Below are 18,052 nucleotides of genomic sequence, written 5' to 3' on the forward strand. Positions count from 1 at the left end.
CTCATAATGTGAACAAAAGATGGGCAGGAATGGTGTAAACCCCTCATAATTGGTACAACATGTTTGTACAGCTGCAAACTCAGTGTAGGAATGTTGGGAACCCCTGATTACGGGAGCAGTAGTTGTGAAGACTGGGGATCTGGGGCACAGGGATGGTAGGTGTCCCTCATTATGAGCACAGTAGGTGTGCATTGCTCAGCAGATGGATGGTGGGAACCCCTCATAGTAGCACAGCAAGTATGTAGAGCCATGAGCACAGAAATCTCACCAGTGTAGTCCCTGAGAAGAATATGTCAGGTGGTAAAACTCTCTGTAAACAGAAAGAGGATCACTGCTTTCTATTTCTTTGTCCAGATATTGTCTATCCCACGTCTTGTGTCCTCTGCAAGAACGGTGGCAGTTTTCTCATTATGTTGTCATTTTCTCTTATGGAACATATTTTTAAATCTATAAAATAGGAAATTATCTGGTTTTCTGGCCTAAGCCTTCTTCTGTGGTCGGCATTTGCTGAGCTGTGAGTGATATTCTGTCAATAGTTTATCCAATTGTATCCCAGTTCCCACTTAGTCGTCCTCCTAATGTTTTTTTATCAGAATTGAATTGAGGTAACTGACGCCCCCCGTGACCCGTTCACCTTTGTTCCATCACTTCAGGTCCAATACTTCCCGTTTGACTGGCAGAATTGTAGCATGGTATTCCGGTCTCAGACCTATGAGGCAGACGAGGTGACCCTGGTACACCCGAGGGACGGCCAAGGAAGGGAGATCACTCAAGCCGTCATCTTTCCCAACACCTTTGAGGGTGAGAGATTTGGGGCGTGTATATTTGGCACTAACTTACTGCTCTTCTCCCACTTGTAGGTGATATGTCCTACCGAATGCTAGAGATAACTAGTAGTAGTTGGTCACATTCAACTGGACGTGGCCTGTATTATTGAAGACATTTCCTAGATAATTTAAGCCACTTTTTCAGTTCTAATGAGTGTCAGGAAGATATTTGTGTAAGCGAGTGTAGTTCAGCCTCCCTGCACTGGTGGCGCTGTTACGGTGGCCACTATGCAGACAGGCTGGTAGAGAATAAGAACTCTTGTTTCTCTGGTGCCTCCATAGGTGTCATCAGGGGAGCAGCCATCTGATTAGACACTGTTGCCCTGATTGAACTCAGTGGCCATCTTTAGTGAGGGCACTGGGGATGGAGCGCATTTGCAAAGTGGCTGGAACCCGTTGGTGAGGGGCAGTGGGTCTAGAACAGGGAAAGGATTTGTTGAAGAAGGGACAGTGTAAGGATCTTATGCCTGAGCTTCTACTTCGGATCTCCTCCCTTCTGCCTCTCGGTTGCCTTTGTTGCCACACCGCCCACCAGGCACGTCCTTCATCAGATGCTGTCGGGAACCACAAACCTGCCCAAGTGTCTTCTACAGAATTGAGACCGTCTACTATGAGTTCTTCTGTGAAGTACTGCTGGATTGGGTTCGACCATGTGCCACCTTGTAGAACTTTGAATTAGTACATTGTGCTGCATTCCTTGGCCACCGTGTGCATCTACTCCACTTTGGGTACCAACCATCCGGCCCCTCTTACTCCCCAGTAATCATAGCCACAAAGGTAGCACCAACACCTTTATCCAATCAACATGGAATGTGTCAAGGGAGATGCTGAGTGTCCAAGAACAGGATGGAAGGTGTGACAGTTGTAGAACCACCCTGTTCTAGTTACATAACCCCATGTTTGGTGAGGTCTGCATAGGTGTTAATCATTCTACTCACATCCCTGAAGGTGTGAACTGTTGCAAATCTCTGGTAGAGATATCTAAACTGGAAAAAATATAACTGGACAAGCATGGTGGCCTGCAATACCCAGTGGCTTAGCGTGGGCGAGTCCACAGGGGTGGTTGCCCCAGACACAAAATTTTTAGAGGCGCCAGGAAGACGTCAAAGCCAACAAGTAATCATAGGAAGTGGAGGCATTCCATGCCCCGCAGAACACCCCTAGCATACATGCAGTTGTGGGGTGGGGAATGCCTCCGATGTTTTTGATAGCTTTCAGGTGAGATTGTTTGGGCGAGGCTGACCACGCACTACTTATCTTAGACATATAATGGCGTTTTAACATCTCCAATCTGGTGATTAGACATGTACGGTTCGTTTTTTTCCGAATCAAAATTCGGGTGACATTTTCAATATTCGGAGTTTCGGATGTATCCAAATTTCTGAATTACAATAGTAACGAATGTAAACAAATCCAAAATAACTTTGCTAAATTTCGTCCAAAATCGGGATCGAGTTAGAATCTAATTCAAAACCAAATTTGAAATATAAACGTATTGCTGACTATTACTGATTTCTTTCAAAGACTGTGTGTGTAACGGAACTGGACCCCGACTGCACTGGGGTATTGCCGTTAGACTCCTGCTTCCCTGTCCGAACACAGATCCACAGACACCACCGCTGGCCATACAGGACGAGAGAACACCAGACTTCTTCAGACAGGAAGTGAACTGCTTTATTTTACACACACACAAGATATATATACAGGGCAGGGAAATACACCTAGTAACAGGAAACACATCAGCAGGTTGTCCCATCAGGGGGAAGGGCTGCCGGAAACACCCCCCACCAAGCCAATACACAATAGAACAATGGGATTGTCAGGGACCGACTGACGGAAGCCTCTAGTGCCCCACAGGCCAGAATTCCACAAGGCGCGGAATCTAAGCCCCAACCTGCTTGTTCACCAGAGCCCCTGATGGTGGGGATGGACTTGGAGCAGGTCGAGACCAGGTCGCAGCCCCTGGGTACAACCAGCTGTGGTAGAGGTACTTGCCAGTGGCATGTTGCGGGTGAGAGCCTCATGTGAAGAGGTGAACTAAGCGTAGATAAACGGGTCACAGGCCGGGTTCAGTAACAGGAGGTCAATATGTTCAGGAGCAAACAGAAGAATGGTCAGACAAGCCAGGGATCAGAGCAGGAGACGGTCAACGGATCAGGGTCAGGCAGGGTCTTCAACAAGCAATCTCTCAGGATACACAGGATAACAGGAGTAAGACCGTACGGCACTTGAGCATTGCCAGAGCCGGTTTTAAATAGAGCGCCCTGCGCTGTCATTGGTGACAAGCGTGTGCCCGTGTGCGCGAGTGCGCGGCCACAGCTGCCGCCGCGGGCGCCCAGGTCCTAGCTCCCGCGTGTTAGTGTGTCTTGGCAATCTGCGCATGCGCAGACCTACGCGCTGTGGCAAACCCTGACAGGACTACACCATGTGGCAGTAAACAATAAAGGAACACATACATCCCATAATAGTTTGCTGGTAAGCAAGACACAATAGAACAATGGGATGCAGCACATGGCAGTGAACAATGAACAACCCCCACCCCACCTATACATGTCCACACAATACTAGGACAGACCACCCTGTACCCCTAACAGACACAGGGTGACTCACACATAATGGGAACATGAGGAGATGATACAGGGGTCCCCCCACCCCCAAAAGTCACTCCAGTCACAGTGTGTATTATTGTTAGAATGTAGCCTAGTATGCGTGCCCCTGAAGACGTGGATGCGCACTAAACGCGTTGGGTGAGCCTTACGTGCTGACGTCACACCACCGCGGCCATCTTGGATCAGCTTTAACTCTATTCTACAAGTAGCATTCTGGTGAGTGCACATCCATATAAGGTGGTGGATTCCCATGTTGGATCATGAGCACTCTCAGGCATCCCAGCTGGTATTGCTGCACCTTGTAGTTCCACGATCACCGGGCATTGATGTGACCTGTAGTTCCACGGACTATTCATAGACACTATTTATGTTCAGATTTTTAGAGTTTTTTATGATTCTATGATTTTTTATGATCTGAGACGTTTTTATTGTATGAACACTTCTATTCTCAGAAGCACTCTATGATTGCATTTGTCACTTATGCTTTGGCACTGCACTTACATTTGAATAGAATATAGCCGTCTTCCGAAATTCGAGCTTCGAAAAGACTAGAATAGAATAAAACAGAACAGAATAGAAAAGAATAGAATAGAAAATAAAAGAATAGAATAAAATAGAATAGAAAAGAATAGAATTAAAAAAATAGACTACAAAAGAATAGAGAAGAAAAGAATAAAATAGAAAGAATATTCAAATTTTGAATAGAATAGAACCAGTCATTCTTCACAATGAATTTGGATCAGTTCTATGTTTTCAATTGAAATTCGATTTGGTTCAAATACTTCGAACCCATCGGAAAAATTTGAATCAGGTCAAAACAAATTCAACAAAACAAATTTTCAATGAAACAAATTAGTAATTTAGTGAAGCAATACAGTGCATGTCTACTGGTGATCTGACAACGACAGACCTTCAGCCATGTAATGCCAAGGAATAACACCCATGCAGACTTCAAGGATGGGATGATGTAACTAGAACGCCAAGGATGGGATGATGTAACTAGAACACCAAGGATGGGATGATGTAGCTAGAACGCCAAGGATGGGATGATGTAGCTAGAACGCCAAGGATGGGATGATGTAACTAGAACACCAAGGATGGGATGATGTAGCTAGAACGCCAAGGATGGGATGATGTAACTAGAACACCAAGGATGGGATGATGTAACTAGAACACCAAGGATGGGATGATGTAACTAGAACACCAAGGATGGGATGATGTAACTAGAACAGCAAGGACGGGATGATGTAACTAGAACACCAGGGATGGGATGATGTAACTAGAACAGCAAGGATGGGATGATGTAACTAGAACAGCAAGGATGGGATGATGTAACTAGAACAGCAAGGATGGGATGATGTAACTAGAACAGCAAGGATGGGATGATGTAACTAGAACAGCAAGGATGGGATGATGTAGCTAGAACGCCAAGGATGGGATGATGTAACTAGAACACCAAGGATGGGATGATGTAACTAGAACACCAAGGATGGGATGATGTAACTAGAACACCATGGACGGGATGATGTAACTAGAACACCAGGGATGGGATGATGTAACTAGAACGCCAAGGATGGGATGATGTAACTAGAACACCAAGGATGGGATGATGTAACTAGAACACCAAGGATGGGATGATGTAACTAGAACACCAAGGATGGGATGATGTAACTAGAACACCAAGGATGGGATGATGTAGCTAGAACGCCAAGGATGGGATGATGTAACTAGAACACCAAGGATGGGATGATGTAACTAGAACACCAAGGATGGGATGATGTAACTAGAACACCAAGGATGGGATGATGTAACTAGAACAGCAAGGACGGGATGATGTAACTAGAACACCAGGGATGGGATGATGTAACTAGAACAGCAAGGACGGGATGATGTAACTAGAACACCAAGGATGGGATGATGTAGGTAGAACAGCAAGGATGGGATGATGTAACTAGAACAGCAAGGATGGGATGATGTAACTAGAACAGCAAGGATGGGATGATGTAGCTAGAACGCCAAGGATGGGATGATGTAACTAGAACACCAAGGATGGGATGATGTAACTAGAACACCAAGGATGGGATGATGTAACTAGAACACCAAGGACGGGATGATGTAACTAGAACACCAAGGACGGGATGATGTAACTAGAACAGCAAAGACGGGATGATGTAACTAGAACACCAAGGACGGGATGATGTAACTAGAACACCAAGGATGGGATGATGTAACTAGAACACCAAGGATGGGATGATGTAGCTAGAACGCCAAGGATGGGATGATGTAACTAGAACGCCAAGGATGGGATGATGTAACTAGAACGCCAAGGATGGGATGATGTAACTAGAACACCAAGGATGGGATGATGTAACTAGAACACCATGGACGGGATGATGTAACTAGAACACCAGGGATGGGATGATGTAACTAGAACACCAAGGATGGGATGATGTAACTAGAACAACAAGGATGGGATGATGTAACTAGAACAGCAAGGATGGGATGATGTAACTAGAACAGCAAGGATGGGATGATGTAACTAGAACACCAAGGATGGGATGATGTAACTAGAACAGCAAGGATGGGATGATGTAACTAGAACAGCAAGGATGGGATGATGTAACTAGAACAGCAAGGATGGGATGATGTAACTAGAACACCAAGGATGGGATGATGTAACTAGAACAGTGTGGTTCCACAACACCCCACATCTTGTCCTTGGGCAATCAACATCTGCCTTGACACATTCCATGGTGGTTGGATCTAGGTGTCTGTGCTGCCTGTGCAGATATAAATGCTGGGGTAGCTTCCTGACACTCATTAGACTCATAAGAAGTGGTTTGGAGAAGCTTCTTAAACACCATAGAACAAGTCCAGATGACTGTGAGGACTACTAGGTATACCAAGACTGGATGAATGAGACAGTTCATAGAGATCTTCCATCTTCCCGGGTCCTTTGGTTTGCTTTGCTGGATCTAGGCTGAATTATTGTTGGTTCTTGTAGAATAATCTGTTTTCTTTCCCTGCAGAAAATGGCCAGTGGGAGATTCGATACCGATCATCCCGTAAGAACGTGAGCCCAACAGACCCGCTTTATGAGGACATCACATTTTACCTGGTGATCCGAAGGAAGCCGTTATTCTATATTGTCAACATCATCATCCCTTGCATTCTTATTACCATTCTGGCCATCTTTGTCTTCTACCTTCCCCCCGATGCAGGTATTAATATGCTCAGGCTTGACCACCGAAAAACACAAATATATAGAAACTCTTATGGGACCTCTAAATATTTACTCTGAAGGGGGACTTTCTACCTAATGTTGGACAAATGTTCTTCTACTGTATATCCTGAAAACTAGTAGTATTTAGTCACATTCACCTGGACTCATTTTGAAGATGTTTCCCTCATCTAAGTACCTTCCTCAGATTCCGAGGAGACTACTTGGATGAGAAGGAAAACATTGTTAACACCAAAGAACAAGTCTTGTGGCTTCCACAATGTCTACCATGACCTGCATATATGAGGTCCTGCAAGAACCATACCTAAACCCTTTATCCACACACCAGAAAGTAAGTTCCTAGTCATCTCTGTCTCTTCCTCCTCTAACTCTCTTTCTCTTCCGTCCTTCCAGGTGAGAAGATGACGCTGTCCATCTTTGCTCTTCTCACACTCACTGTCTTCTTGCTGCTTCTGGCTGACAAAGTCCCAGAGACCTCGTTGAAGGTCCCCATCATTGTCAACTATCTCATGTTTACCATGATTCTGGTCACCTTTTCTGTCATCCTGAGCGTAGTGGTCCTGAATCTTCACCATCGATCCCCCAACACCCATCACATGCCCCAGTGGGTGCGGCAGGTATGGCCCATCTCCCTTGTCAGTGTATTGACCTACTTGACCCCATAGTCCTTGAGACTCCAAACCTTCCTAAAGCTGGTGGGTTTTATGGTTAAAGGATCAGTTCACCCAAAAAAGTGATATTTTATTTGTGGGTTTTGCCTGGTGGCCTAAATCACTCCCTAGTTTTCTATATATTTTGAACCCTCCAGCAGCAACATCCCTCTGTCATAATTCCTGGATCTGTTCCTCTCCACCTAGGGGTTTGGGGTTGTTTGCTTTGTTTAGACTTTGTGTGTACCACCTCCTCCTGTTACATTCTTCACAATGTAAAGACCCAGGAAATCCACACAGGAATAGTGGGAACCCTTCATAATGGGCACAGCGGGTGTACAGAGCTGGGAACTCAGCACAGGGATGGTGAGAACCCCTCATAATGGGCACATCGGGTGTACAGAGCTGGGAACTCAGCACAGGGATGGTGGGAACCCCTCACAATGGGCACAGCGGGTGTACAGACCCAGGAACTCAGCACAGGGATGGTGGGAACCCCTCACAATGGGCACAGCAGGTGTTCAGACCTGGGAAATCATCACATGGATGATGGGAACCCCTCATAATGGGCACATTGGGTGTACAGAACCAGGAAATCAGCACAGGGATGGTGGGAACCCCTCACAATGGGCACAGCGGGTGTACAGACCTGAGAACTCAGCACAGGGATGGTGGGAACCCCTCACAATGAGCACAGTGGGTGTTCAGACCTGGGAAATCATCACAGGGATGGTGGGAACCCCTCATAATGGGCACATTGGGTGTACAGAACCAGGAAATCAGCACAGGGATGGTGGGAACCCCTCATAATGGGCACAGTGGGCGTACAGACCCGGGAACTCAGCACAGGGATGGTGGGAACCCCTCATAGTGGGCACAGCGGGTTTACAGACCCAGGAACTCAGCACAGGGATGGTGGGAACCCCTCATAATGGGCACAGCGGGTGTACAGACCCGGGAACTCAGCACAGGGATGGTGGGAACCCTTCATAATGGGCACAGCGGGTGTACAGACCCGGGAACTTAGCACAGGGATGGTGGGAACCCCTCATAATGGGCACAGTGGGCGTACAGACCCGGGAACTCAGCACAGGGATGGTGGGAACCCCTCATAGTGGGCACAGCGGGTTTACAGACCCGGGAACTCAGCACAGGGATGGTGGGAACCCCTTATAGTGCCTGAGATCCTATTATCCTGCAGTTCTGCCAGTGAGGCATGTACAAAGCATATGAATAAGAGATTTTCTGTGACCCAATTCTGGTAGAAATGATTGCTGAGAGATCTGCCTTTCTATGGACAAGTCTTTAGGGTCCAGCCTACCAACCATTGCCGATACAAGGTCATCCAGCACCCAGGGCAAAGAAGCCAAACTGCTCCCCCTTCCCCCATTATGTGTGAGCTTTGGGGATGTTACCCCCCCCCCCAGTCAGCTGGTTGTCGAATTGCCCCGTATCAGAATGAGCTGAATGGCGCCCCCATCTGTACAGTACACCACTGCACCCAGGGCAGCCACCCTCCTGCCCACCCCCTGTCCCAGCACTGGCACCGACTCAATCCTTCTTCTTCACATAAATTACAAACATTGTATTTTTTAAATACTTTTCTAGTTCCTTGATGACTCTTTTTTACCCCTCCGCATTATAGATTTTTATCCTTCACCTCCCCCGCTACCTCCGGATTAGCCGACCAAAACCTGAGCCGCCTCTTCCAACTGAACCACCTTCCCACCGGGCCCCAGTCTCACGACATGCCGACGAGTACTTCATCCGAAGGCCGGAGAACGACTTCATCTTCCCCAAACCTGAGAGGTGTGTGCTCTCCGTGACTGTACTGGGGCCTATTTATAGGCGGGGCCTCACTACTCCTCTCAAGAGCCCTCCTCTGTGATGCAAGCAGTGGGCTGGCTGTTGGGAGGAGCTATGAAAATATGACATTTGATGCATATTGAAACAACTGAAATCCAATCAGTAAAAAGGGCGGGGCCAGGGACTGTCAGACTGAGAAGGAAAGGGCAAGATAATGCTGGACGTCCTCCAGCCAGGAAATGAGGTGGGCTTGCCGCAGCTTCTGATGCACATTGTGAAAAAAGGGATAAAAATTGAAATTTGAGACAACAAAAACCTGAAATAAAATATTTATTGAAGGGTTCCTACACTATATGAAGGTGTCCTCTTCTGTAGGTACCAGGCGACCGCTTTCTCCCGGGATATGAAATGGTTCTTGGATGGTCCAAGTTTGGGGCTCACTCTCCCCCCAGATCTACAGTCCGCCATCAGCGCCATCCGATACCTCGCCCAGCAGCTGCAGGAGCAGGAGGACTACGATGCTGTAAGTATCAGTATATTCTGTAGGTAAAACTCTACAGGTGACCCCAAGGCCTCGTTATTCTCAGAAGTCATTTAGTAGCTTCAACGTTGACTCAGTTCTTGGTTGCTTTTGTTGTGTTGAGGGACTATCTAAGCTGCTTTTGGCTTTGACTTGTATAGGGATGACTGTGTACAAATATTCCCAACTCATTCCTCTGCTGCCCCTCCTGGTCCCCTCTCCTCCTTCTTCTCACAACTCCTCTGCTGCCCCTCCTGGTCCCCTCTCCTCCTCCTTCTCACAACTCCTCTGCTGCCCCTCCTGGTCCCCTCTCCTCCTTCTTCTCACAACTCCTCTGCTGCCCCTCCTGGTCCCCTCTCCTCCTCCTTCTCACAACTCCTTTGCTGCCCCTCCTGGTCCCCTCTCCTCCTTCTTCTCACAACTCATCTGCTGCCCCTCCTGGTCCCCTCTTCTCCTTCTTCTCACAACTCCTCTGCTGCCCCTCCTGGTCCCCTCTCCTCCTCCTTCTAACAACTCCTCTGCTGCCCCTCCTGGTCCCCTCTCTTCCTTCTCACAACTCCTCTGCTGCCCCTCCTGGTCCCCTCTCCTCCTCCTTCTAACAACTCCTCTGCTGCCCCTCCTGGTCCCCTCTCCTCCTTCTTCTCACAACTCCTCTGCTGCCCCTCCTGGTCCCCTCTCCTCCTCCTTCTCACAACTCCTCTGCTGCCCCTCCTGGTCCCCTCTCCTCCTTCTTCTCACAACTCCTCTGCTGCCCCTCCTGGTCCCCTCCCCTCTTTCTTCTCACAACTCCTCTGCTGCCCCTCCTGGTCCCCTCTCCTCCTTCTTCTCACAACTCCTCTGCTGCCCCTCCTGGTCCCCTCTCCTCCTCCTTCTCACAACTCCTCTGCTGCCCCTCCTGGTCCCCTCCCCTCTTTCTTCTCACAACTCCTTTGCTGCCCCTCCTGGTCCCCTCTCTTCCTCCTTCTTCTCACAACTCATCTGCTGCCCCTCCTGGTCCCCTCTTCTCCTTCTTCTCACAACTCCTCTGCTGCCCCTCCTGGTCCCCTCTCCTTTGTCTTCTTACAACTCCTCTGCTGCCCCTCCTGGTCCCCTCTCCTCCTTCTTCTTACAACTCCTCTGCTGCCCCTCCTGGTCCCCTCTCCTCCTTCTTCTCACAACTCCTTTGCTGCCCCTCCTGGTCCCCTCCCCTCTTTCTTCTCACAACTCCTTTGCTGCCCCTCCTGGTCCCCTCTCCTCCTTCTTCTCACAACTCATCTGCTGCCCCTCCTGGTCCCCTCTTCTCCTTCTTCTCACAACTCCTCTGCTGCCCCTCCTGGTCCCCTCTCTTCCTTCTCACAACTCCTCTGCTGTCCCTCCTGGTCCCCTCTCCTCCTCTTTCTAACAACTCCTCTGCTTCCCCTCCTGGTCCCCTCTCCTCCTTCTTCTCACAACTCCTCTGCTGCCCCTCCTGGTCCCCTCTCCTCCTCCTTCTCACAATTCCTCTGCTGCCCCTCCTGGTCCCCTCCCCTCTTTCTTCTCACAACTCCTTTGCTGCCCCTCCTGGTCCCCTCTCTTCCTCCTTCTTCTCACAACTCATCTGCTGCCCCTCCTGGTCCCCTCTTCTCCTTCTTCTCACAACTCCTCTGCTGCTCCTTCTGGTCCCCTCTCTTCCTCCTTCTTCTCACAACTCCTCTGCTGCCCCTCCTGGTCCCCTCTCCTCCTCCTTCTTCTCACAACTCCTCTGCTGCCCCTCCTGGTCCCCTTCCCTCCGTCTTCTCACAACTCCTCTGCTGACCCTCCTGGTCCCCTTCCCTCCATCTTCTCACAACTCCTCTGCTGCCCCTCCTGGTCCCCTCTCCTCCTTCTTCTCACAACCCCTTTGCTAACCCTCCTGGTCCCCTCTGTTCCTTCTTCTCACAACTCCTCTGCTGCCCCTCCTGGTCCCCTCTCCTTTGTCTTCTTACAACTCCTCTGCTGCCCCTCCTGGTCCCCTCTCCTTTGTCTTCTTACAACTCCTCTACTGCCCCTCCTGGTCCCCTCTCCTCCTCCTTCTTCTCACAACTCCTCTGCTGCCCCTCCTGGCCCCTCTCCTCCTCCTTCTTCTCACAACTCCTCTGCTGCCCCTCCTGGTCCCCTCTCCTCCTCCTTCTTTGACTTGTATAGGGATGACTGTGTACAAAGGTAATAGAGGGAGGAAACTTTCCCAAATCATCTGCTGTATTGGTATGAAAGTTATAAAGACATGACAGGAATGGGACAGACATTATTTGAGAACTTTAAGTGGTTTGTCACAGAAGTTCAAGAGAGCTACCCTGGCATGTGGGACCGGGCTCACCCATAAGGGGCTCACCCAGTCAGGTGGTTGGGGTCTGTCCTTATCATGTCATCGTATCTTCAATGCTTGATTCTGTAGATATTTTCTCCTTGGTTCCTTCTACTCAGAATGGCTCTAGTGTCCTTCTTACATCTCACTGATTTTCTCACTTTGTTCAGAATTCTTCTAGTGCCCTTTTTGCTGTTTTGCTGCTCCTCTCCTTCCTATTCTGACAACTCCTCTGCTGCCCCTCCCGGTCCCCTCTCCTTCCTCTTCTCACAATTCCTCTGCTGCCCCTCCTGGTCCCCTCTCCTTCTTCTCACAACTCCTCTGCTGCCCCTCCTGGTCCCCTCTCCTCACTCTTCTCACAACTCCTCTGCTGCCCCTCCTGGTCCCCTCTCCTCCTTCTTCTCACAACTCCTCTGCTGCCCTCCTGGTCCCCTCTCCTCCTCCTTCTCACAATTCCTCTGCTGCCTCTCCTAGTCCCCTCTGCTCCCTCTTCTCACAATTCCTCTGCTGCCCCTCCTGGTCCCCTCTCCTTCTTCTCACAACTCCTCTGCTGCCCTCCTGGTCCCCTCTCCTCCTCCTTCTCACAACTTCTCTGCTGCCCCTCCTGGTCCCCTCTCCTCCTTCTTTTCACAACTCCTCTGCTGCCCCTCCTGGTCCCCTCTCCTTCTTCTCACAACTCCTCTGCTGCCCCTCCTGGTCCCCTCTCCTTCTTCTCACAACTCCTCTGCTGCCCCTCCTGGTCCCCTCTCCTTCTTCTCACAACTCCTCTGCTGCCCCTCCTGGTCCCCTCTCCTCCTCCTTCTCACAATTCCTCTGCTGCCCCTCCTGGTCCCCTCTCCTCACTCTTCTCACAACTCCTCTGCTGCCCCTCCTGGTCCCCTCTCCTCCTCCTTCTCACAATTCCTCTGCTGCCCCTCCTGGTCCCCTCTCCTCACTCTTCTCACAACTCCTCTGCTGCCCCTCCTGGTCCCCTCTTCTCCTTCTTCTCACAACCCCACTGCTGCCCTCCTGGTCCCCTCTCCTCCTCCTTCTCACAATTCCTCTGCTGCCCCTCCTGGTCCCCTCACCTCCCTCTTCTCAAAATTCCTCTGCTACCTCTCCTAGTCCCCTCTGCTCCCTCTTCTCACAATTCCACTGCTGCCCCTCTTGGTCCCCTTCCCTTCGTCTTCTTACAATTCCTCTGATGCACCTCCTGGTCCCATTGCTTTTCTCCTGCTTCTGCTCACAATACTTTTGGTGCACTTCCTGGTTTTATTGCTCCTCTCCGCCGTCTTCTCACAATTCTTCTGATGCCCCTCCTGGACTCATTGCTTCTTCTCTCCATATTCTCGCAATTCTTGTGCCCCTCCTGCTCTCGTTGCTCCTCTCCTCTGTCTTCTCACAATTCTTCTGGTGCCCTTCCTGGTCTCATTGCTCCTTTCCTTCCTCTTCTCACAATTCTTATTGTGCCCCTCCTGGTCCCTTTGCTCCTCTCCTCCATCTTTTCACAATTCTTCTGGTGCCCCTTCTGGTCTCATTGTTTCTTCTTTCCGTTGTTTCAAAATGTTTCTGGTGCCCCTCCTGGTCTCATTGCTCCTCCCCTCTGTCTTCTCACAATTCTCCTGATGCCCCTCCTGGTCTCATTGCTCCTCCCCTCTGTTTTCTCACAATTCTTCTGGTGCCCCTCCTGGTCTCATTGCTCCTCCCCTCTGTCTTCTCACAATTCTTCTGGTGCCCCTCCTGGTCCCTTTGCTCCTCTTCTCTATCTTCTTACAATGTTTCTGGTGCCCTTTTTGGTCCCATTGCTCATCTCATCTCTCTGCTCACAAATCCCATGGTGCCCCTCCTCGTCCAATTTCTCTCATGCTCACAATTCCTTTGATGACTCTCATCATCCCGTTGGTCTGGTATCCCTCTTCATCCCACATCTATTTTCCTCCCTCTTCTCACAATTCCTCGAGTGCCCCTCCTGGTTTCATTTCTCCTCTCCTCCATCTTTTCACACATCTTCTGGTGCTCCTTTTGGGTGTTGCTAATCTTCTCTGTCTGCTTACAATCCCTTTGGTGCCCCTCCTGGTTCTATTTCTCCTCTGCTTCCTCGTTTCAAAATTTCTTTACTGCCCCTCCTGGACCCACTTCTTTTTTCCTCCCTCTCTTCACAATTCCTCAGGTTCCCCTCCTGGTCCCATTGCTCTTTTTCTTTCTTCCTTTCTCATTTCTTCTGGTGCCCATCTTGGGTCTTGCTGCTCTTCTCTGCCCTCTATTCGGAATCCCTCTTGGGCCCCTTCTGAGCCTCTCTGCTCAATATCCATCTGATGACCTTCCTGGATTATTTTGCTCTTCTCCGCCCTCTGCTCAGAATCCCTCTGGTGCCCCTACTAGGTCTTTCTGCTCGTCTTTTCCCAGTGCTGGGTCCTCCCGTACTGCAGACCCCTCTCCACCCTCGTATCTGGACTAGCACCTTCATCATACAGTAGGCTCAGACAAGCTGTCTACATACCTGCATGTCTTCAAGTTGTAACACTGACAAGTTTTCCAACACAGACTTTGATATCTCATTGTATGAATCTTCACTACGATCTGCTGTTGATATTGACTACGTTGACCTCCCCTGATCTCTGCTGATCCTGCCCTCAGCTGTGTACCAGACTGCATGTACTTATTATTTTTGGAGAATCGGTCATCCATTGGATAGAGAAGGTTTCTGCACCACGACCTTCCAGATTTTCCCATTAAGATCATTTCTTGATTTTCCTTCCGTAAACTGAATGAATTCAGCACTCCGAGAGGGGCAATGCCCCGGGTGCAAGCTGTGATGGCCTTCTTATCCAGAGTTTATACAGTATATGAGTGTGGCCCAGCAAAGGGGTATGGGTGAGTTAGATACGAGTAAGAGGTGCTGCCGGGTATTTTATTGGGGGGTATATAATTGTGATGCCCTGCAGGAAGGGTTCAGTGGGGTATATGTTGTATTGTCGGGGGTGATAATTGCTCTCTGTTCTCTCCAACAGCTGAAGGAGGATTGGCAGTATGTGGCCATGGTGGTGGACCGTCTCTTTCTCTGGACTTTCATCGCATTTACCACTCTGGGGACGCTGACCATCTTCCTGGATGCAAGCTTCAATCGCCCACCAGACTCCCCTTTCCCCTGACACCCCAGAGTACTGGCATCCCATTACTTGACACCCCATTCCCTGATAACCTATTGCTCTATCATCCTATTACCTGACACCCCATTCCCTGATACCCTATTGCTCTATCATCCTATTACCTGACACCCCATTCCCTGATACCCCAGTCCCATATCATCCGATTACCTGACATCCCACCCCTGATACCCCAGTGCCCTATGATCTCATTGCCAGACACCCCATTCCCTGATACCCCAGTGCCCTATGATCTCATTGCCAGACACCCCATTCCCTGATACCCCAGTGCCCTATGATCTCATTGCCAGACACCCCATTCCCTGATACCCCAGTGCCCTATGATCTCATTACCAGACACCCCATTCCCTGATACCCCAGTACCCTATCATCCCATTACCTGACACCCTATTCCCTCATACCCCAGTCCCATATCATCCCATTACCTGACATCCCATCCCTGATACCCCAGTGCCCTATGATCCCATTACATGACACCCCGTTCCCTGATACCCTAGTGCTCTATCATCCCATTCCTTGACACCCCATCCCCTGATACCACAGTGCCCTATGATCCTATTACATGACACCCCATCCCTTGATACCCCAGTACCCTATCATTATATTACCTGATACCCCATTTCCTAATACCCCGGTGCCCTGTTGTCCCATTACCTGGCACCCAATTCCCTCATACACCAATACCCTATCATCCCATTACTTGACACCACATCCCTGATACCCCAGTGCCTTATCAGTCCATTACCTGACACCCCATCCCCTGATACCCCAGTACCCTATCATTACATTACCTGACACCCCATTCCCTAACACCCAATTCCCTCATACACCAATACCCTATCATCCCATTACCTGACACCACATCCCTGATACCCCAGTGCCTTATCAGTCCATTACCTGACACCCCATCCCCTGATACCCCAGTACCCTATCATTACATTACCTGACACCCCATTCCCTAATACCCCGTTCCCTCATACACCAATACCCTATCATCCCATTACCTGACACCCAATCCCTGATACCCCAGTGCCTTATCAGCCCATTACCTGACACCCCATTCCCTAATACCCCAGTGCCCTGTTAACCCATTACCTGACACTCCATCCCCTCATACCCCAGTACTCTATCATCACATTACCTGACACCCCATTTTCTAATACCCCAGTGCCCTGTTATCCTGTTACTTGACACCCCATTCTCTGATACCCCAGTGTCTGACACTGTATTACCTGACACCCCATCCCTAATATCCCAGTACCCTGACCCCCACTTCTTTTAACACTTTAGATGCTAACACTTTATTCCCATAATATGCAATTTCTCTCTACCCCATTCCATGACACCCCATGTATTGGCACCATATTCCTTGGTATCTAATGTCCTGTCCATTACCTGTTATTACTTCTGTTACCGTAACCCCCACATCTCTGCTGCGTGTACAGACTATTGTCCTTGTCGTCTGAAACAACATATTGAAATAAATTATTGTGTGTTGGAGTCATTATAGCGCCCCCTGCTGATCATTGTATAGATTGTTTCTTAATATAAATGGAACACTCAGGTTGAGTATTGGTCAATTAATAGATTTCTTCCAACTTGTTTATGAGTACCTGAGTGATAATACTGCCCCTGACAGTCGTTTTACAGATTTCCTCTCACTTGTATGGGGTGATAATACTGTCCCTGCTGGTCATTTTATAGATTTCCTCTCACTTGTATGGGGTGATAATACTGTCCCCGCTGGTCATTTTATAGATTTCCTCTCACTTGTATGGGGTGATAATACTGTCCCCAATGGTCATTTTATAGATTTCCTCTCACTTGTATGGGGTGATAATACTGCCCCTGCTGGTCATTTTATAGATTTCCTCTCACGTGTATATAATCTGAGCACTAGAGGGATAATACTGTCCCTGCTGGTCATTTTATAGATTTCCTCTCACTTGTACACCTCACTTGTATATAATATGAACACTAGGGGATAATACTGTCCCTGCTGGTCATTTTATAGATTTCCTCTCACTTGTACACCTCACTTGTATATAATATGAACACTAGAGGTATCATACTGCCCCTGCTGGTCATTTTATAGATTTCCTCTCACATTTATTTAATCTGAGCACTTGAGGGATAATACTGTCCCTGCTGGTCATTTTATAGATCCACTCTTATGGTAAGTTCCTTGTGGGTGGGAACTGATGTGAATGAACAATATACAGTATATGTAAAGAGCTGTATCAATTGTCTGCAATAAATAAATGCATGTAATATATTCTGAATACAGGGGTTACAATACTGCCCCCTGTTGGGCACCCTCTGACTCCTCTTTTACTAGTATACGGTATGGGGTCTGTTCATAAGAGAATGAGATGGAAATGTCTTCATTTTTATTTGGTTCTCTGATTTCACCTCATTTTAACTCTTTTTTTTATGTCTGCAGCTATTTTATTTTCCTGGAACAGGGACCGTGTTTTTGGTAACTGCATTATCATCATTGCAAAATCCATTTTCCTAATTCCATTTATCATCAATTTATGAGATAAAAAGGAAACTTTCAGCTGCTTTCACCTTCAGAATTGTGGCTTCATTTCTGCTGCCCACAGACCGCCAATACTCTGCCACCCTTACAGACAGATAAAACAATCATGGGTGCCATGCCTCTGGTTTTACCAAGGGTCTTTGGCCCCATAAAATTTTCAGGGACCATTAAACAGGAGGTCAGTTGGCCACAGTTCAAGGAACCGCTAGCAAGCTCTACAGGAACCCTAGGGCTCCATGGAACCTGGTTGAGAAAGGCTGGTCTATAGAATAGGCTAGTGGCCTCCAAACTGAGGCCCGGGGCCAGATGTGACAGACCCAACCAGGACAAGGGCTTTTGGATGGGGATTGCAGGCTAGCCTCTTGCCTACTGACCATGGCCCTGGCATCTGGGGGGGCTCTATTCTTTG

At 48.7% G+C, this 18,052-nt stretch overlaps 1 protein-coding gene across 3 annotated transcripts in view; it reads left to right on the top strand.

Annotated features, from left to right (window-relative positions):
* CHRNB1 (cholinergic receptor nicotinic beta 1 subunit) overlaps positions 1-16,606 on the top strand; it is a 38,352-nt gene extending 21,746 nt beyond the window's left edge. For 2 of the 3 annotated variants that reach the window (XM_089662500.1, XM_089662499.1), the window contains exons 6-11: positions 654-801; positions 6,466-6,657; positions 7,071-7,294; positions 8,973-9,136; positions 9,509-9,656; positions 14,946-16,606. In XM_089662500.1, the coding sequence (XP_089518626.1) occupies positions 654-801; positions 6,466-6,657; positions 7,071-7,294; positions 8,973-9,136; positions 9,509-9,656; positions 14,946-15,086 (1,017 nt within the window). In that variant the 3' untranslated portion in view covers positions 15,087-16,606. The remainder of the gene's footprint in view (positions 1-653; positions 802-6,465; positions 6,658-7,070; positions 7,295-8,972; positions 9,137-9,508; positions 9,657-14,945) is intronic. The other variant, XR_016308378.1, reaches the window with a different exon arrangement.
* The last annotated feature ends 1,446 nt before the right edge of the window (positions 16,607-18,052 follow it).

Source organism: Staurois parvus, unplaced genomic scaffold, assembly GCF_062004578.1.
Source record: "Staurois parvus isolate SC_StPar_1 unplaced genomic scaffold, SC_StPar_1.0 ptg001482l, whole genome shotgun sequence".
Taxonomy (NCBI): domain Eukaryota; kingdom Metazoa; phylum Chordata; class Amphibia; order Anura; family Ranidae; genus Staurois; species Staurois parvus.